Raw genomic sequence first — 21248 nt, forward strand, 5'->3', positions numbered from 1 at the left:
TTTTTTTTTTTTTTTTTTTTTTTTTTTTTTTTTTTTTTAGTTTTTGAGTCAGTTAATAATCTCAAAAGATTTTTTTCTGTTTTCCATAAGGAAGCTTATTATATTTTTCCATTTTCCATAAGGAAACTTACTATAAAAATGTAACGTGGAATCACATCATGGTAGAAAGAATTGTTATCTATTTTATGCCTTGCTATCTTGTTCACAGCAAACCTTTTGTTGCAAGATTTTGGCTATGATTTTTATTTACAATATATTACTAGAATTTATAATATGTGACTAAAAGCTACTTTTGTTATCCTTGTTGTAAAACGGTACACACATTCCATAATTCTTTACCAGGCTAATGGTATGAAGGAACTTAAAATGCATGTTCAGCATGATCCATCTACATGTTTGTAGAGTGTACATGCTCTGTCTCTTGAATTACCTTAGTAAGATTTAGGGTCATAGGCAGTGATCCCATTGTTTTAATTTACAGCCATTGCTCCAGAGAGGTTGCAGTCTAAAACAAGGGACAGTGGGTACTGATAGGTCATTGATCAAGTACAAAAAGCAAGTAAACAGTACAACAATATTATATGCTATGATGCAGAATGATCTCAGTGTACTTAAACGGTGATCTCAGTGGACTTAAACGTATTTTTATTGGCACCTTTTCCTGGGATAATGTCTGAATTAAGTGATGTCTCATTTTCTCCAACTGCAGTGGTGAACCACTGAAAGAGACAGTTAAACTTGAGGATGGTCGTATTGGAGAGAGGCCAGAAATAGTTTATCATGTAATTCACACAATTTTGCTTGGTTGTCTAGCGATGTGTTTGGAAGGGTAAGTCTGATTTTGATGTATCTCTTTTGAAAGCAACAGAGTTCCTTACTGGACGTGATACGCCAAATACCCCTTTGAAATTCATCTTTTTTTGGAAATAATTTTGGCATATAGTGATACTTCTTAGGAGGGGAGCAGTCAAAGATCATTTTGATTATAAATTGGATATAGTTATATGAACAATTGTGCTTGGTTTCTTTAACATGTTTTCCAAGCTTTAATGCAGCCAAGATCCAAGACATTAATTGAATCACATTTTAATCGCTTTCTTTATGGTATTTAAGTGTAGAACTGTGCTGTAATTATTTTTAGCAAGAGCTTGTGTAGTGTTTTGATGAACAGAATAGTGCTGGAATATTGGAACATGGAAGATTTCTTATCCATCTTCTTGTGTGTAGGCTACCACAAAGTGTACCTCTATTTGACAGGTTAAAGCAGTAGCAGAACTAATTTCAAAATATTGTGTTAGTCCTTAAAGCTAGAGAAACTGGTGGTTGGAAGATATTATTGTTCTAATCTTGTTTCTCAGCTTAATCAGCTTGAAGATGTCAAGCTTGTGTTTGTATTAGGCTCCTTGTCTTAAAATCTAAATATTCTCAAATATTGCTTAAAGTGAGCAGACTGTTGGGTTATCATGTAGTTGTTCTAAGTTACCTAGTCTATCCTTAAGAGGCAGACAACACCAGCAAATCATAAATTGCTAATTAAATCTTTTCCTTTCCTTTCTTCAGGAGCTCCCTTATAGTACATTGTCTGTACAGCTTTGCCGAATAGCTGCTTTTTACCCCTCCTTGGCTGGAAAACCACAACAGCCAAGTGACTTTACTATTCTCTGTTTTTCTTTCATCCTTCCCTGAGCTCTGTGAAGGATTTTGTCATCTTTTGCCTTGGATCTTGCTCCTCTGTCTTGCAGCAGATAATCAGGTGCCAGCTCTTCTGCTAGAGATTTCCTTGGTTTACCCTCCAGTGCCACTAAAGTTGACCTCAGATTGTTTCAACATCCACACTGTGTTTGACATAAGAAAAAAAATTGAATGTTTTAATAATAGTTTGAGTACAGAGGCATGCACAGGGTCCCAACTAAGTTATTGCAGTGTTTTTCAGAATGAAATATCTGTGGACACCTTATGTTTGCATGCTTGCTGCATTTGGTGTGTGCTCTCCTGAACTTTGGATGACGCTTTTCAAGTGGCTTCGACTGAAAGCTGTGCACCCAATATTGCTGGTGAGTTGCTGTTGCCAAAGTCTTGGAAAATACAGCCAACAAGCATATAGCTTTGCAAACACCAATTATCTAAGACCCAGGAAAGAATCCATGAAAACACCAGGTTGTTCTGTGAGCAGTGGATCACATATAGTCTGCTTTTTCTTTGTCTTTGGTTCTTAGTATCACATGTTCTCTGATACCCGGTGATAAAGTTGCATTCCCACTACAACCTTTCCTCATAAAAAGCAGAGCTGTCTTCATCTCCCTTTCAGTCATCTCAACTTCTTTTAACAAATCTTTGAGACCTCAATCTCTCTGTCATATCTAGTTGGGATTGGTCAAGAAGGTCATGCATTTTTTAGGAGGAATGCAGGAGAAAAAGTGCAGGTGCCCAGGGAAGACATAAGCCTTGTTTCACTGAGAAATGGGTCTTAAAATGTGGTAGTAAGATGTATTTAACTTCTGAGAGTAAAACTGCTTCATAAGAAATAGTAAGTCAAATTACTTTGCATAAGATTGTGCATATGTGGCCATTATATAGAAGTGTTGTGACTGAAGATAAGCTTGTGTTACAGTGCAAACAGCTCCCCTGCTTCCAACCCTAGCTTTATTCTCAATATGACAAGAGTTGCTTTCTGTGATTTTTAACAGCTTTGTGCATTGGTTTTATTAATAAAATAGGGATAGGATATTGCTTACCTTAAATTCAAGAGGCTTATAGGAATAAATAATGTATTCTACTTTGAGGTTCATTATGTCTCCTGTGAAATACCATACACTGCTATATCAGAAACATTAACTGTGTTCTTTCAGTCAAGGAGTAGCAGTATGTTCAGGTACATGGTAAGCACATTCTTTTATATATGTCATGCTTTCTGTGATACAGACCTGCTTTTTTACTATTAAGATCTTTACTATCAGTAGATCTGTTAGTAGCTTATTATCAAAGGAATGCCTTGTGTGCGTTCCTTACCAAACGTTCCCTGTACCATACAAGCTATTTTCTCATTCTTGCAAAACAAAAATTATATCAACTAGATTGATGGTATGCTGAAAGATAGGTTTCTGGGTCTTGCCTGTAAATAATGCTGATCTGAACAAAAGCATCAACAAGATCAGAGTTTTGAAATGCTTGGTTTTTTCCTTTCTTATGTTTTCTCATTGCATTTGAATGTGAAGTGTTTACTTTCTTCTGTTCCCTACATCATGTGCACATGGAATCATTGTTACTTGAGGAGTAATTAACTGTCCCTAAAATTGGTGGTAAAGTTTTTGTGAGTCAAATGAAGCCTTCCATGCTAAAATAGGCAAATTCTTGTTTGAGGAAAGTTTTTTCAAGTCAAGTGGTAGAAAATCACAAAGTTTCACCTACTGTCACTCTAAGGTTTCAGACATAAATATTGCTTACTGTATGAGCAGAATCAACAGACGCCTCAGTATTGTAGAATGGTGCATAATCCATTTTCTCTAACGTGTACTTTCTAGGCTCTCATTCTGAGTATGGCAGTTCCCACTATAATTGGATTCAGCTTGTGGAAAGAGGTAAGAAAAGTACCTTTGTGGAGTTTTCTTTGTATGTAGACTCAGTATGAGTCAAAATGGTGAGCAAATATAATGAAATGTGCTCGGTGAAATTAAATATATGTGATGAAATCGAAGCTATCATCCACTGAAAATATGTTTCGTTTTTAAGCAAAACTATTCACTTTTTTCAGTGTAAGGTATTTGACATTAAATTTGTTAATGATCACTTATTGTAATTAAGAAGTGTTTAAATTTAAATGAAGAGTTTATCATATTCAGCTGTTAAGCTTTGAATGTATAAACTGACTGAACAAAGAAAATACTGCCAGATGAAAACACAGGATATTGAAAACTATGTTTCCTCAATCTTAGTTTTAGTGTGAAGGAGTGAAGTTAGATGAAGTAAAATTACAGGAGGCCATATGCAAATAATCTGTTTGAAAAACTCCCATCAAGTTATAATGGAATTAAATTATTTGTGCAGACCATCGTGTTGAGGTGTGTACCTACTACAATACAGGGAAGAAAAGCCACAGATGTTTCCATGTTTAAAATGAATATTTGGTTCTTTATTGCAAGTTGCAGACAGACTGGAGGGTAGAGTATCTGGAAATTATTTTTTAAGCTCCTGTGAGTTCAAAAAACATGTGAAACATCTCATAAAGTGTAATCCTCTGCTGTATTGGCACAGCTTTAAAATAGTTTGGATAGTCTTCTAAGAATTCATATATAGAAGCCAGTCTTGACCAACAATATTTTAACAGGTTTTGTAACATCTATCTTACATTGCAACCAAATTTTCTCTTGTAGCCTTTTTACATGGTTTTGATGGAGCAATAGATACTTGTCTGTAAAAATAGTTAGAGTTGCTCAAAAGAGTTATGAAATCTATTACAATAGAGGAAACTAATTTAGTTAACAAAGTAATTATTTTTCAGTTGTTTTAATGAAAGCAGTGTGGAGGTTTGGACTCTAGAGGGCTTCTTCCATTGCAGATGCAGCTTCTGCTTTTAAGTAGCAGTTTGCTCTCCAGATTCATAGCTCATCCCTGAGGTTGGGAATGTTGATTAGAAGTAACGGAGCAGCAAAAATGCCTTGAGATTCCTAATCTAATCTGTGGTTATAAAAGGCTGAGTGTCTAGCTCAGCATCTTTTTGCTTGGTTGCCTTCTGACTGTCCCTTAGTCCCTCCCCTAACTAGGTTTTTCCAGGTGCTGTGATTGATGAGTGAAGGAGGTTCTCCTTGGGGTGGCAGTAGCAGTTCCTCTTCCCATCCATCTGTTTTGGGAGTAGTTCCAGTGTATGTGTAACAGCAGTGCTTCCAGCCCTGACACTAACATACAGCAGCTGCTCTTGTGCTGGTTGTAGACTGCTGTCACTTGACATGTCTGGTTGTAGACTGCTGTCACTCGACAGCTGAGTTGTCCAGGTAATGGGGGTGGAAACCCCTCAGTTAAAAGCAGGCTCCCACTTCTAACTGTCTGTCTACTGTGGCTGTCCCAAATAAGTTGTCCCTTTAGTCTGGCATAACCTGTAAACTTCATTCTTTTCCAAAAGAGCTAACATCCAGTAACTTTCACTTAGTTTTTACAACAGCATGTATATGTACCTGCTCCAGCCCCTCAAGGCTCGCCAGTTTCCAGCCATGCCTTTCTCAGATAAATGCTCCAAATGGCGCAAGGACCGACAAAATCTCCCATCTTAGTAAAGGACCTCAAACCTGACAGGATAGGGAAGCCATGATGCAGGGTTGCAATCTGGCCTGGTTTGAAAGAGGTGGCATTCTATCTCACTTCACAGAATCCCTCCTTTTCCCAAAATGTTTTTCAAGAGCATGAACTGAGATATCCCACTTCTCACAATGTAGTGTGCTTTCCTTCACTGCAGTGATTGGAGTCAGAAGCAAGTCCAGGGCACATTACCAGGGCTTCTCTAGGAAATTTCTTCTCTCCTGTCTTGCTTGCATGACACCTTTCCATCAAGTCACAACAGTCCACTCCCTCCTGCTCAAGCAGATTTACCATGAGAGATTTATCATCTTTTCGGTTCAGTGCCCGTATTTGTAGGCATTTGCATATGACCACCTGAACTATGGTTTTGATGCATTTAAGGCCATGTAATGTTTATGAATGTTGTTGCTGCTGTTTTTTAATTTACTTTTAATTATAAGTGTTCTAATAAAACAGAGAGTGATGAGAACTTCTGTTTAACATACTTATGGTGGAGAGGGTCTCCTGCTGTCAGGTAAGTAAGTGTAAGCTGAGCTTTGCAAAATACTCAAGCAAAAGTACCAGTCAGGAGGGAAAACTGTTGAAACCCATTTCTGTTGTGTCACTTAAAGCCTTAATGTAATGAGATGCTCTATAGATAATTTTTTTAACTGTAAGTAACCAAAAGCATTTCCATCAGTTTTTCCCTAGAATAATGACAGAACTTACAGAACTGCAAGAATTCTATGATCCTGATACAGTAGAACTTATGACATGGATAAAGTAAGCATGAAGTCCAAAATTTCTGTTTTACTGCTTTTTGTAAGGGTACTTTTATCTCAGCAGTTTGTGGAGCTACCTCTATCAAGCTAGGTTTTCCCTTGCTAAGTCATTCAGTGATGCATGGGGAAAGAAGTGTGTATTTTAAGTTTGGTATTGTTCCCATGAAAAGAAACAGGAGTTTATCATTGATTACAAGAGAAGATCCTGAAACACACAAGCAAGTCATATTTAATGTCATTGCAAGACCTTGTTTCCAAATAGAGGTGGAGATCTTCGTACTTGCTTCTTTGCACGCTAACTTTTCATTAGATTAGAGGATTCATATTGATTGTAATGCCAGCAGGGGACAAAAACACTGAAATGTTATGTGCCTGAGCCAATAAAAAGAAATGCCTGGATGTGAGGATTTAGAGACTTTTGTCAGGACACATGGAGAGGAACATATATGATTCAGACTTCCCCTTTGACCACAGTGAGTATGGAGCTATGTTATATAGCTTGTACTGAACATATACACAGCGAATACCAAGTCAAGTTATTTTCACAGATAGATTTTTCTTACCACCAGAAGTTTCAAAATTGCATTCTGCCTCATTCAATCTAACTTTGAACTATGTCATTAGGAACTGCACTTTTCTGAAAATTAGATCCCTTGTGTTCAGATAGCTTAGCTTTAACTGTATTTTTTTAGAATATTACTTTCTGTGTTTATGTAGTCTTTAATGTCAACCTGTTCGTCTTCAGAAAAGGCAAGGCTGGTAATTAGTGTTCCAGCCAATTTCTTCTTGTTGTGGTAGTAGTGTATGTTGTTTGTCACTGCTGTAGCTCTTCAAGGCAGCAAGTGGAATAATGCCAAGTATCTAATTGCTTTTATGTTAGTCTGCATATACTTCAAGTACATAATTAATCATGGTGAATTTCATTGAGCTTCACCCAGCTCTGAGCAATTTGACTACCCTTATTTGTAGCAGCTGTTCTTGTTTTTAAAGAAAACAAAGATTTTTTTTTCTTCTTATGGATATACTTAGCTATTCATATTGAAATTTTAATTCAATGTCATTATTACAGAATATTTTCTTAAAGTCTTCTCTGATAATACAAATTTAATTTGAATTTTCTCTACTGAAGTTGCCGAAGTCTGTAATAAAGTGTGACAATGACTGTTTTCTTTCACTAATGCAGAAATACAAATAGTCAAAAAATTATACCAAGCCCAGAAATATAATTGCTGTAGGCATTATTTTGTATGCTGACATTATTTTCTCATAGATTATGAAATACGTGGTCCTAGAGATCAAGTTACAACAATCACAAATTTTTCCCCTACAAGATAACATCACGTTGTTTCTCCTTCTACCTACCATCTCTCCCAAGCTTGTTTTGTCACGAGTTGGCAACCATTCAGAAAAGCAGTACTTGGATCCATTCCAGGCCCACTCTGAATGGTGCTTGGTGGATTGCAAGGAGGAGAGACCAACCATCAGCCCTTGCCCCAGCAGGAACCCTTCCTTTCAAACTCCATATTGCTCCAGGTCTGAGCTTTCCCTGGCAAGGAAGGTACTGCCACAGCAATGCCATCACCAGTTGTAATTAGACCCCCAGTGATATCTTCATGTACTCCATTCTGCAGCACACTAACAGATCCCACAGTGTATTAAATTGTTTTGATGAGTGCATGCAGTACTCACACGTGTGTTGGTGTTGCTTTTGCAGACGACAGGCTCCTGTGGCTGCAGTGTTTGCAGGCAGCCCACAGCTCATGGGTGTGATTAAGCTCTGTACAGGATGGACGGTGTCGAGTTTGCCTTTGTATAATGATGATGATCTTCTGAAAAGAAATGAGAATGTAAGTATCCAACTCCATAAATGTGGCATCTCACAGAAACTGTGTTCCTCTTCACCCAAAAGTAATGAAAAAAAAATCAAATGTATTACAAGGGAAGAGGACACAGGAGTCCAGCAGACGTGGATTATCAAGTAGATTGTCAGTACTTCACTCTGCACAGAAACAATATCAAAATATTATTTCCAAAGACTTTTCAGGCCACTTGGAGTATGTAAGATGAGAACTTACCATCAGTAGAGACAAATACTTCCCATTCAGCTGGCTGTTTCCTCACTTTTGGGAGATTTCAAAACCAAACTTTTTATATCTTGGTGTGTACATACCATTTGTTATTGCAGATAGGTCATTGTTGGGGGTGTGTGTGTGTCCCAGTATCTAAGTTACCCCTGATTTTTGCATGGCATGAACATGTTTTCTTAATTTACAGATTTATCAGATCTATTCAAAGAGGTCAGCAGAGGACATTTATAAGATACTCACATCTTACAAAGCCAACTTTCTGGTTATTGAAGATTCAATTTGCAATGAAGTGGGACCTGTAAGAGGATGTAGAATTAAAGATCTGTTGGATATTGCTAACGGTCATGTAAGTATCAGTGAGAAAAAACGAATGTTTGAATGCATAAATAATTAAATTAAAAACAAATCTTATAATGCTGGTCTTATTTTTCTTATTGTAATTGACGTGTAGACAAAGACTCAAATTTTAAAAGTGATCAGTTAAGTTTTGGACTGCTGTTTCTTAAACTTGTAATCTTATCCAATACTATTAACTGCCCTAATCCCTCCTAACAGATGAGTATCTAGCTGTGCTGCTTTTCAGCCAATCATTAAGTACCATTAACTATATATAAATGTTCAAGACTGACATCTGAAGAGGTAATTACAAAAGCAGTGAAGTCCTGCCTCAGAAGGCATTCTTTATTAGCTTTGAAGATGAAATTCTAAAATGGATGCACTCAGTTTTAGAAGAACTCTGGCTGGGATTAGGACCAGCCTGCTATTTAGTTCAGTGCAGCCTGTTTGGTTCTGATGAGGGTGCAAGTCTATTCAGTTCGGCTTTGCAGATAGGTTAGCACACCAATAGATAGTTTAAACCACATCTGGTAGAAAGATTGGTTGAGTAAACTGCACCATGAATGCTGCTTCTGTCATTGCCATGTTCTGTCTCTTTGGCTGTTGTTAGTGCTGCTCTTGCTGCTGAAGGAGGGAGTAAGATGGGGTTTATATGGTGATCTCACTCCACTTGTTCATTGGCTTCCTGGAAATCCGCAAAAATTTTGATTTTATAAAGGCGGGGAGTGGCCTTGAACTCGCTTAGAGTTTCATTGCTTATTCTCAGGTCAACAGGAAAGAGGGAGTCACCAGTTACTTCTAAGCAATCACAGGTTACCTACATTTAGTTGGTTTCCTGTCCAAGAAGGAACTTAAGCACCTATTTGACATCAGAGTCTAGTGTGTGTTAACTATACCAAGTGAATCCTTGGTTTGAATCTTTTCCTTTTCTTAAATGGGGAAGACATACATATGGTTCCTGTATATAGTCTTACGTTCCTTTCTTCAGGAAAAATCCAAGCTGTTAATCTGTGTTAATTATTTTATAAGCTCTACTTTTGATGAAACATTGTTCAAAACTTGTAATGCAAGGATTTTATTCCTGTAGCTGCTTTGTGTTGAGGGAGTAATTTATAGGAGTGGTATGTTACATGGGGATTATTCGGTATATCCCCAGGAATCTACGACTGGTATCAGTTTCACTTCTAGGTTTCCTAACTACTTTATCCATGAAGGATATTGTCTCAATTTTTCTATTAACTTCCTTACCATTGCTGAAATCTATTCTTTCTTTCCTTGTCTTGCTGCTAAAATCATGTATGCTGTGATTATCCCAGGATATATATTGTGTATATATATATATATATATATATATATATATATATATATAGTATATATACAGGATATATATTGTATATACTGTACCATAACTAGAGTGTGTGTGTGTGAATAACCTCCATCGTTGTTAATCAGCTCATGTCACCTCTCAGTTTCTTCTCAGATCTGTATTTGCATGAGTAAGTTCCTGTTTCCTCTTCACACTTAGGATCTCCACTGGAGCGGTTAACCACAATTTGAGGATTCCATACCCTCATACCCCTGCATCTCTCATCTCCATGCTTCCTGCATGCTTCTCTCTTGCACATAAGCTTGATAATCCTTCTTGTGTTTTTTTGTTGTTGTTGTTTTGGGGGGAGTGGTTGGTTTGGGTATGTTGGGGTTTTTTTCAGACATAGTTTATTCTGGAAAGTTACTAAAGTGTATTGTCTCAGGAAGCTTTAAACAAATCTCTCAGTTTGCTTGCTAACAAAAATTGTTTAAGTCATACTGGAAGATTATCAAGACATTTCAAAGTAGTGGAGGCTAGTGCATACGTACTTGGAGACTGCAACTGCAGCATTTACTTATTCCCAAAGTAAGTGAGACAGTGGACAGTGTGTTATGCTGTTACGTTGACAGGTCTGTGGGTGTGTTTTGAATTGCTGTGTTTAAGAAGATAAGTACTATTTTCTAGCTTGTGCTATATCCTATAGTCCTAGTCCAATATCTTGTTTCTGACACTGGCTGAGAGCATAGGTTTACTGATAGGGAAAGACAAATGTTTTCCAGCAGTCTGTTGCTGAAGGACTGTAGCTCAGGGCAATTATCTTTGTGTTTGGCAGCCACTGGTGGATTTTTCTTCATGAGTTTGTCCTACCACCTTTTTTTGAAACCATGTAAATTTGTGCCATCAGAAGGAATTTCTGATGAGGGGATTTCTTCAGGGATATCAGACAGTAGATGCTGAAACAGTTTGCTTCCAAGTCAATTGGTTGGCATTTGTAGGGCAATGTGTGTGTGTCTTTGGTCTTTATTAGGTATGTCAAACTTACTTGGCCTGGAAAAGGTAGTTCAGATTTTCCTTTCCTTCATACTGGTATGCCCTGTGCCAGTCAGGTTTGAACTACTGGGTAAATGGGGCATGTGGGTAATTTCCACTGCTGTTGTTCTTTGTAGTATGAATGAAGTACACTGGTTTTAATATCCGTTACCTTGACAAAGGGAGTAATTCACAAAGACTATTTTAGGTGGTTAAACAAATTATATGGAAGTGTGTTTTCAGTTTATTGGAACTGTACAATGTGGAAATTAAATGTCTATCATAAACAAAATTTACAGAATATGAAAGTTAATTAAATGTACAGAATTACACTCTGTAACCACTTTTCTTCAGTACTTTAATTAGGTCTTTTTCTTTCTGACAGGTGGTTTGTGAGGAAGGTGACAACTATGCCTACTCAAAATATGGACGGTTTTGTCATGAAATCAAAATGAACTATTCTCCATATGTGAATTATTTCACTCGAGTATACTGGAATAGATCCTACTTTGTATATAGAATCAACACTGTGATATCCTTCCAGTCATGAAAAAGCATGCAAGCTTCTTTCTGAGGATTGATTGTGAATGAATTTCAGTTGGAAAAGTTCCTTTTGATCAAGGAAGTTTATTTTTGCAGATAGATGTGCACACATGCAGTGTACTGACAGCTTTATTTTACCAAACTGAAATTCTTTGATCCACAGATCAGCAGACACATATTCCATCCTTGAAGGAAACGGGAATATTTATCAATTTTACAGTCTCTACAATGTGTTACAGTCTTCCATGTTTTTAGCTTTTTCTTCCCATTATAAATCATCTTAATCCTCATGTAAATGGGATTTCTAACTTCAGCATTAGAGAGCTGATGCGCATAGACTTCAGTAAATACAGAAAAATTATTTAAAGAGCTCATTTAAGTCATGTAGCTTTTATTTTTTAGCCAGAAAGCAATCAATATCCTAAGTCTTTCCAAGTAAGTGTTTGGATTTTTAGTTTGGGGTTTCTTTTTATTGTGTTTTAATTCTTCCTGTCTTCCATGGTAAACATTTCTGTGTTTATCAAACACACATTTATACACCTTATGTGTAGCTGTATAGTTTGTATAAATCAAATAAGGAAGATTTTACCTAAACCACCCTTCCATAGATTAAGGCACTGATATCTGCATTGTTGTCTGTGTTGTCCACAGAGACATGTTGGTGGAAATGCTAGGAATTAGACCTAGCAATAGGAGCTGACAAGCTCAGATCTTCAGGAAAGATCTTGTCTTCAGCATTTTTCCACACTTAAGTGTGTATGTGTGTATGCATAAGTGTGTCTTTCTCGGCAGCCACCAGAATGGGCCAGTATACCACAGTATGCCATACTTGTTTTCAGGCAAGTGTAGCAGGACAACCAGGTTTGCTACTGAGACTTCTGCACTTCGGTTTTACCCCCTCTGTGTGTGTGCTGGTATATGTGTGTGTGGAGAGGGATGGGTGATACTCATTTCATTCAACTTATTATGCAATAGCTATATTAAGATAGTGCCATAACTGTCATTTAAAACACTATAATCACCACCATTAATGAATAATGGTACAAATGTTCATAGCTATTTTTATATCAATTATGCAAATACACAGATCTTTGAAAATTTGGGAAAGTACTCTGCAGTTTTGCTTCCCTCTAAAATTTGTCTTTGTTATATGAGCCCCTTTGCCTCTACAACTCTTTTTTCTTAACAAATTATGTGTTCATCCTCTTTGTTGCTGGCTGATAGACTTTCAGGAGAATGAATGATGTTTTAATTCCAACTCTGGGCCTAAACCTAGTGTTGAGAATGGAAAATCCAATAAAAGGTAACAGTAGCTTTGCTTAACATAGGTGTAACTGGACAAAAAGCCAGGACTAAGTTTTGGAAGAAGCTGCTCACCCCTTAGGAGTTACCTGTAGTTACAAATTCATGTAACACCTGGCCCAGAGACCAGGCTATCAGGCATGTGGAAATGATTCTTTGGAGCCCAGATGTCTTTAATGAAGGATCTGGCAGGATAGGATGAACCCTCAGCTGAAAAATCTGCAAATCATCCTGCAAGTGGAAGCTGCAAAACAATCCTTTCTGCAAATCGGAGATTTTAACTCTGAAATTAGAAACTGCAGCATGTTGTTGTGTGTGCGTGATTCTTCTCTGCTCTATGCAGATACACTTGCTTACTTTACACTGACACGTAGTGCTGAGATTTTTTTAAAACTTGTTATCACTTTTGGAGTGATTTAAAAGAAAAAAAGCTTTATTGTTGTAAAAGCCGACATGTCTGTAATCTGTTTTTTACTTTCAGTTATATTTTTAGGCCTATGAGTCTTGACAAAATGTTAAATTATGCGGGTTTTTTTAAACCAATGTTCAGATAAATCCATCAAATGTACAGGATGTTGTCACTGAGAGAAACATTTACCAGTATAACTGAGTTACAAGTTTTAAGTAAATATCCTTTCTGGGCATACAGGCATCATGTTGGGGGTAGTGTGTACCTGTGTGTCTGCTGGAGTGCAGGCTGCATTTATTTGCTTGTGCACAAGTCCATGTTTTACTGCACTGGGCTGTTTCTGACTACTCCATTAGTGGATACCAACAGAAGCTCGTGTATTAACTAGAGCTATGGAAGGCCTGCAGGAACCCCCTCTGTATGTGTGGATATAGATGTAATACTTGGAAGGAAGTTTCGAGTTCCTTTTCCAATTTAAGTTTGTTTGAATCACTGTCAAGGAATTACATGTCTGTGTGTCGGTCATTTAATCTCTTGAAGTTAGTAATTCATGAATATCACTTCATATCAGCAATAAAGCATTCCAGGTAGCAAACTTCAGGGTTACAGCTGTACTTGGGTAGATGAAGTCGCAGAGCTTATGGCTTCATGCCTTAGACTGCCATGCCAGGATGCAACATTCAACTGTCCTTGACTGCCTGTTGTGTTTTACTGCAATGTTGTGTTACCATGTAGAATGTAGTTTGAACACCTACATGTAGAGCACACATATTAAGAAAACCACAAATGAGGTCACCCACACACCTAAACAAAACTGTCTTGTAGCACGTTGGCCTTCATACATGTTTAAATGAACGAGTTGAATTTTATTTGAACTGTGATAATAGGTATTGTTATTAGTTTTGTCATATTTTTTAAGATGTATTCTTGATACTTCAATTGATTCTGCTTTAGGAGAATCATTTAAGATTTTTACCTTGCTTTTTATATTAGAGAAAATTATATTGCAGCACCATTGGCACAGCAGCCTTAAGTAACAGAAGGAGCCTTTTATTTGGGAGAACATTGTGGTTGTTCCTGTAAAAAGGCATAACTAAAACGAGTGACTGAAAGAATCATATCTTACAAAGAAAGTGAATGAATTTCTTATCCAGCTACAGCTAGCAAAAATGTTGTTTGATCTCCAGCTTCTGTGAAAAATAATAAGTTCCAGTGATATCCCTCATTGGGACAACAATAGGGCATAATTACACCAGACTTGTGCAGACAACCCTGGTTTGGCTTTCAACCAGATCACAGGTTTAACTCCCTGAAAGGGTTGTGAGAAAGTTTTACAAATTTTGATCTGCTTTGCTGTAGATGTTGCAATTCAGTTGAAACATGTGCCTTGCAAGCTTTTATTAAACAAACAAAAACCTCAATTCCTGTTTCTTTTTGTGAAGATTTTTTTTTTAAATTCCTGTCCCTCTGATTTCTAGAGTTTCTGTTGTGTCTTAATATGCCAGCCTCTGAGGATGCCCGAGTCCTAAGTAGTGCAGCGCAATGTGTGCCAGCCATCTAACAGCTGTTCACTGGGAAGAATGAGAATTTGCATAGCAGTTTGTGTGGCTATTTTGCTGGCTTATTTCCTCCTTCACATCTCCAACTTCTGATATACTTGATCTTAATAAATGCAAAAAAAAATACCTTGAAAGAATAAATTAGTATAGTATTCTCAGGCATCCACCTGTTATCCTTAGACTTGTGAATTAAAGTTTGACCAACCCACAGCTAAACTAACATGCACAGTTTTGTCTTAACCTTAAAAAAATGCTCTTTCACTTCCTGAATTACCACATACTTGAACTCAGATTTGACAGGAGATGCTTGAGACTAAGGAAATGTATTTCTGACCATTAACTTCTATTCATATTATTTAAAAAAACATTGATTTTATTTCTTCCGAGGTAAATGGAAATACAGTTTAATACAACACAGTCTTAAATACAGTTTCCATGGGAGTGGGAATGAGGAGAAGATACACAAATGTGGAAGAAAGAGGGCCAAAAGGTTTCACAGGCATTGAAAATTCTTCCAACTATTTGCTCTGGAGGCATTACTATTTACTGAAAGGTAGAGGCTAGGGACCAAGTCTTGTTCTTACAACCTCATTTTCACTAAGTCCTCTGCAAGTGTCCATACCTTGTGACATTCCATCAGCTTTTTCACGCAATTCACATGAAAAGGAACTGCAAGATCAGGTTGTAGGGATTGTAAGGTGTCCCTGAAATACTTTCTAAAACTTCATATAACCTGTCCTTCAACCACAACTCCAACTGGAGAAAGCATAGGCTGTGCTTGTGAATGCGTGGGTGTGTGCACACATGATGTGTTTGCATTTAGAGGTGTCTGTTTTACTATTGTGTTTTGGAGATGGAATGAGCAACTTCTTTTATCACTAATGGTGATTGAATCTGTAAGTCTGCTAAAGATTGATGGGCAGGTGGACACTGGAGTACTGTGGTATTGGAGATGAAAGAGAAGCAGAAGTTTATTTCAACACAAGCAATATTTCATGTGAAATAATAACATAAATCTGCATAATCACGCTTTAATAGTCTTTTAAAAACCGAACTTTAGAGGGGAAAAAAAGTGGGAATTCGAAGACATACAGCGTGTGTTATCTTAATAATCTTTTCTACTTCATCATTACAGCTAAAAAAACAATTATTAACAAACATTATGTTGCTGCACTCTAACAATGCCAAATGCAGAGCTAGTGATGCCTAAAGATCTTTTGAATTGTTTTGTACCTCAACAATGAATTTAAATGTAATTAATCCAGCAGTGGTTTTGGTTTCAGCACAGTTAAGTGTATGTATTTCTGCCTTTCAAGTGATGTTTAAGGTTACCTATTTAATTCGATGGGACAGAAGGTTTAAATACTTTCAAAGTTTCAAATTTGTTTACTTCAGTAATACAGAAGAATTATTGGTGGTGCTTTACTTGTTAACAGTGATGTTCAGCAGTAGTGTGTATGGCATATGGACTTATCTATGTGCAGCTATTTAATAACAAGTCTAGAATACAATTGCTTTTGTCCTGTTTGTTGTCTTGGATGGTTTTTTATCAAAATAATGTATACATAGTAAATATTTTTCTCTTGTAACAAGTTTTTTTTCTGTGGAAAAAAAATTAATAAAAGCCAAGCCCAGAAAGTGTGGATTGTTTGGGACACAAACCATTTTATCCTTTGAGAAATCAAGGGAAGACTGTACAGCATAGCTCAAATGTCTGTCTTGATGAGCAGCATAAACAGTCTTGCAACTCTTGATGACAAGCAGCCTGCTCAGACTGGATCCATATGTCGTGCTGACTCTGACTGCCTGTTGAGACATACTTGTGTGAGGATGAACAGCAAAATATGAGCTGCTTCATATGGAATTACTGAACTCTGTGACTTTCTCCCTAAAGATCTTCCTACAGCAAGCATGTCACCTGGAAATAAATTGCTATGCAACGTCAAATGCCAACTGATTTAATTTTTTTTAATCTACTAATGTATTATCTGCCTTGAATTTTTACAGATCATGATTACATATTTTGGAGCCCTCTATTTTTTTATACTATATCATTAGTAGAAATCTTTGAATGCAGATTACTTTGTAGTAATTTAGCATGTAATAATACAAAAATCTTGATATTATTTTAGTTAAATTCCAAAGACAGTAGAAATACCCTACGGAGCACTTCTCCAAAAACAGATCATTTACCACCTAAAAAAAATTATGTACTTACATCTTTAATTAATACTGATTCTGAGTTTGAGCATTTATCAAACTGCTTTGTTTTAGGCTAGTCAGGAAATGAGCTGATGTTGAAATATTCAAGTTTAGCCATTCAAGCAGCCAAGCTTTGTGGTTGCTTAGCTCAAAGGGGAAATGGAGCTTCCTGGCAGCATGAAATTCATGTTGGTGTTTGTCTATTCTTCTGTGCCTTTATGCAAAACTGAGACCGTGGTAACTAGCTGTGAAACAGAGAACATTCTAGTCTATATAATAGAATTGTATTGATATATGTCTACAAATAGATGTTTATGTTTTATGTGAGTGTGTATCTCTACAAAATATATATTCTGTTTATAATCAATGATTCAATGGTGTTAGGTGAAATTACTATTGGTTTGGATTATTTTCCACCTAAATAGTAGTTCTGCAATCTGTTTGTAGGACCTAGTTTCCCAGAATTTCCCATTTTTGCAGTGACCCAGCTTACCATACTTCGATCCCTGTATGCTTTCAGGTTGTTTGGGTAACGAATGTGACGGGCATTTTTTAATAGTGATGAGATGAGATGCGTCTTGTTATGGATTAAACTGCATATATAGAATATACAAACATTAAGCAATCCTGAGTATTACAGAACTACTCAGTAGCTTATAACGTACTATCAGTACATACATTTACTTTCAGAACTTTGAGCAGCTTTACAATGCCTTGGAATTTCTTCCTGTTTCACAGTTACAACTGTACTGTCTGCTGTCAAGCCATGACTGCTGCTGGCGCTGTACTGAGTAGTAATAGAGAGACCCAAAACGTGTTAAGGCTGACTTTATTTTTAAACTGCAGTAAATACCAGAATATTCTGTAAGGTGAGGGTGAATATAAAGTGATGCCTTAAGCCATTCTCCCCTCTGAAGTAAGCTGAAAAAGGACGGGTAAGAATGCAGCTCCCTTCTTCACTGCCTCATGTTACACTCTCTGTGAGACTGAGCGCAGGAGCTGTGGTCTCCCCAGAGTAACTGCTGGCTGCACCTGTGGTTTCTGTGGCTGATCTGACTTCAATTCTGGGCAATAAGACAAAATCTCTGCAGCAGCAGTGATTAAACTATTTATGCAATTTTAGAAAGGTGCATTAAAATCAAGCCTGTTTTTAATTTCATAATGAAAACCTATTTCTGAAACACACACACAGTCATTTCCATCTATTTCAGCATTGTTAGCACATGGATAAATGCTGCTCCTTTTTTTTTTCTTTCCTTTTTTTTCTTTTTTTCTCCTCCCAGTTTGGCCCATTTTATGACAATCTGAGCTGTAGTCTGAACTGCTGTTTTCTTTCCAGGGATTTGGCCTCAGAATGGCAGTTCTTAGATTTAGTGATTGCAGTTCACAGTCCTCAGTTCGCTGTATCACCTTTGCTTAAGAAGAACCCTGAAACTAAATTTCACTATGATTCTTTGGCAATAGAAGCTGACAGTGCCCAGAAGATATCTGTGTTGGTTTAGACAATATCTAAGGAGCTTATTTATTTGTATTTATTTCTTGTCTATGTTGTTTCCTATTGAAGCCAAGAACCATTTCCAGTATCTTTACTGAGATGACCTCTTGGTCATCTTGGATTAACACCGTATCAGTCTCTGGATTCTTCAGTTTTGCAAGAACAGACACGTTCCTTTGGAAAATTTGGCTACACTCAAGTATGTTTGCATCTCTTTAAATTGTAGGGCAGGATTTGTGTCCACAAATATCTTTATACATTTGTTTTGTAATCGCACAGGTTTTGTGTAATTGGATGTTGAATATAACAGTGCTAGTGAGTATCCACTGGCTGAGCTTGGCTCTGGTTCCGCACTGTAAGGTGTGCCCTAAGTTCTGGAAATGGGAGTGACATGCAGGAGAAGCCTGAATTTTCATCACCAAAATGCTGTGTTAATGTATTAGAAATACATGGGTTCATAGATGGGAGGGAATACTGTGAATAATATCCAGTCTATATCTTCACAGGCTGTAGAGGAAACTGGGATATTTTTAAGTGCTTGAATAGAAGAGAATAGAAAGGGTAGTGTGTCCTGTAATGTAGGCTAAAAATGGGAACTTGATTTTGAGAGGATTTCATTTGCTTGTTGAAAGTTGTGTAAGGATGCAACACACTTCAGAAGAGGGAATGCTGTGCTGTGTCTCCATACAGATCTAAGATTGTCCTAAGCTGAACACTTGTTTGCATGGTCTGGCTGGCTCTTTAAGTGTTTTAAATTAATGAGCTTTCTAGTGCCTTTGTGAAGGAAGGAATTAGTGCACAAAGAGTAACCATAATATACTCAAAGCTTGCTATAGCTCATTAACCATGGATGGATCTTGATGGTTACTTTCATGTTGTTACTGGTAAACCATTCTGTAAAACTACTTGGTTTTACTTTTTGCCTTCCCAGTCTGAGATCTTGCATTGTGCCAAATTTTAGAAGCTATCACCCCTTCACCTTGATGGGGTAAAAAATAAAGACTGAAAGCTTGTAATAATGGGATGTGATCTCCCAGCAATTACCTTTCCTTAAAACTGGTAATTCCCTGGGTGGTGCAGGTGCAGGTCTAGCAGTTGGTTGTCACCTTTGACTGTTGCCCGTAATATTTGACTAAATGTATTGGTTTTGCACAGCCTGGGTTTTGGTAGCGGGGGGGCCACAGGGGTGGCTCCTGTGAGGAGCTCCTGGAAGTTTCCACCATGTCCAGCAGAGCCAATGGCCGATGGCTCTAAAGATGGACATGCTGCTGGCCAAAACTGGGTCAATGAGAGAGGTTGGTAACGCGTCTGTGATGACGTATTTAAGAAGAAAACCAAAACAAAGTCATTAAGATTTTGGATTCTAGTCAGAAAAGAGGAGGAGGTGAGAACATGTGAGGGAAAACAACATGGCAACACCAAGGTCAGTGCAGAAGGAGGGGGAGGAGGTGCTCCAGGTGCTGGAGCCGAGGTTCCTCTGCAGGCCACGGTGAGGACCATGGTGCAGCAGCTGTCCCCCTGCAGCCCATGGGGATCCACGGGGGACGCAGAGATCCACCCACAGCCCGTGGGGGAGGTGCCCGTGCCGGAGCGGGTGGATGCCTGGAGGAGGCTGTGATCCAGTGGAAGACCCGCTGGAGACAGAGGGCCCTGCTTCCAGGCTGGAGCAGCCTGTCCTTGGAGGGCTGCACCCCGTGGAAAGAGAGACCCACGGCGCAGCAGTTTGGGAGGGCTGTGTGCCCGTGGGAGGGGCTCACGCTGCAGCAGGGGCGGTGCGGCTGCTGCCTGTGAGGGTGGACCCACGCCGGACAGGTCCTGTGGGAGGGATCCCACGGTCGCACAGGGGAAGGACTCCTCTCCCTGAGCAGCGGAAAGAGGTCTCGGTGATGAAGTGACCAAACCCCCATGCCCTGCCTCCCTGTGCTGTCGGGGGGAAGGAGAGAGGGGCTGGGGGCGGGGGGGAGGGGGGGGGAGGAAGGTGTTCCAAGGGCTTATTTTACTTCTCATTATCCTCCTCTGATTCTGTTAGCAATAAATTCACTGTGTAACTTTAAGTTAAGCCTGTTTTGCCCTTGAAGTGTTGTTTTTTGGGTTTTTTTAATCCCGGTCCTTAACTCATGGAGCCTTTGTTAACTTTCTTTCTCTCCTCTGCCCAGCTGTGCCAGGGGAGGGTGAGCAAGTGATTTTCATGAGTGCCTGGCACTGGGCCAGTGTCAAACCTCGACACTAAAGATGAGTGAAATGTGTTCTGGCTTTCTTGAGCAGAGCTTCACTTCCAGCCTAGATATGTCATCACCGAAGTTACAACACAGCTGGCGACAAACACCCTTGCCTTCCTAACAACCTTCTAGTAAAACTAGCAAGCCTGTTCGAAGCAGGAAGAGGGAGCATTTTTGATGGAGCAACACCTCACACAGTTTGACCAGCTGGATGTGGAAGCTCTGCAAAAGGCTGTTCCTGAGCTGTTACCATCACTATGTGAAGGGAGATGCTCTTGTTCTCGTTTATTGACAAGAAGATGCGGCTGGGAACTTGTGCTTGGAGCACTGAGAAAATGAGTACTGTTTGGTTTGATGAGTAGTGGGGAGTGATTGACACTGGAGTGTTCTGGCTTGTATTCACACTTCCATTGATCACAGACTAACCAGAGCAATGAGTTCCATGCCCAGATCGTTTTATGCATGTTTAGTGGGACTGATGTGTTCGCTTGGTGCATTCAGAAGGACAATTTCACTCTTGCTCTCAACAACAGCACACACAGTTCTTGTCCCAAAAATATTGCATCTTTCCTGAAGGAGCAGCAACCTGAATGTGCACTTCTGAGAGGCTGTGCTTCCAAGACAAGCCCAACTTACAACAGAGAAGCGTATCTGCTGGGTGACAATTATTCTCCAATGATTCAAGTGTCCCAAGGTCCACTCTCCTTT

The 21248-nt window shown here is 38.4% G+C and overlaps 1 protein-coding gene across 3 annotated transcripts in view; it reads left to right on the forward strand.

The window, feature by feature from the left end:
• DPY19L4 (dpy-19 like 4) overlaps positions 1 to 16571 on the forward strand; it is a 32599-nt gene extending 16028 nt beyond the window's left edge. Inside the window, exons 13-21 of one of the 3 annotated variants that reach the window (XR_007199878.1) lie at positions 710 to 829; positions 1934 to 2054; positions 3522 to 3578; positions 5969 to 6051; positions 7765 to 7897; positions 8325 to 8483; positions 11197 to 11343; positions 12557 to 12657; positions 14544 to 16571. Coding sequence is in view for 2 of the 3 variants with exons in the window: in XM_048286197.1 (XP_048142154.1) it covers positions 710 to 829; positions 1934 to 2054; positions 3522 to 3578; positions 5969 to 6051; positions 7765 to 7897; positions 8325 to 8483; positions 11197 to 11343; positions 12557 to 12598 (862 nt within the window). In the remaining variant the exon portion in view is untranslated. Of the gene's footprint in view, positions 1 to 709; positions 830 to 1933; positions 2055 to 3521; positions 3579 to 5968; positions 6052 to 7764; positions 7898 to 8324; positions 8484 to 11196 lie in introns of all 3 variants that reach the window. The other 2 variants (XM_048286197.1, XM_048286198.1) reach the window with 2 other exon arrangements.
• Positions 16572 to 21248: the final 4677 nt, after the last annotated feature.

Source organism: Corvus hawaiiensis, chromosome 26, assembly GCF_020740725.1.
Source record: "Corvus hawaiiensis isolate bCorHaw1 chromosome 26, bCorHaw1.pri.cur, whole genome shotgun sequence".
Classification (NCBI taxonomy): Eukaryota; Metazoa; Chordata; class Aves; order Passeriformes; family Corvidae; genus Corvus; species Corvus hawaiiensis.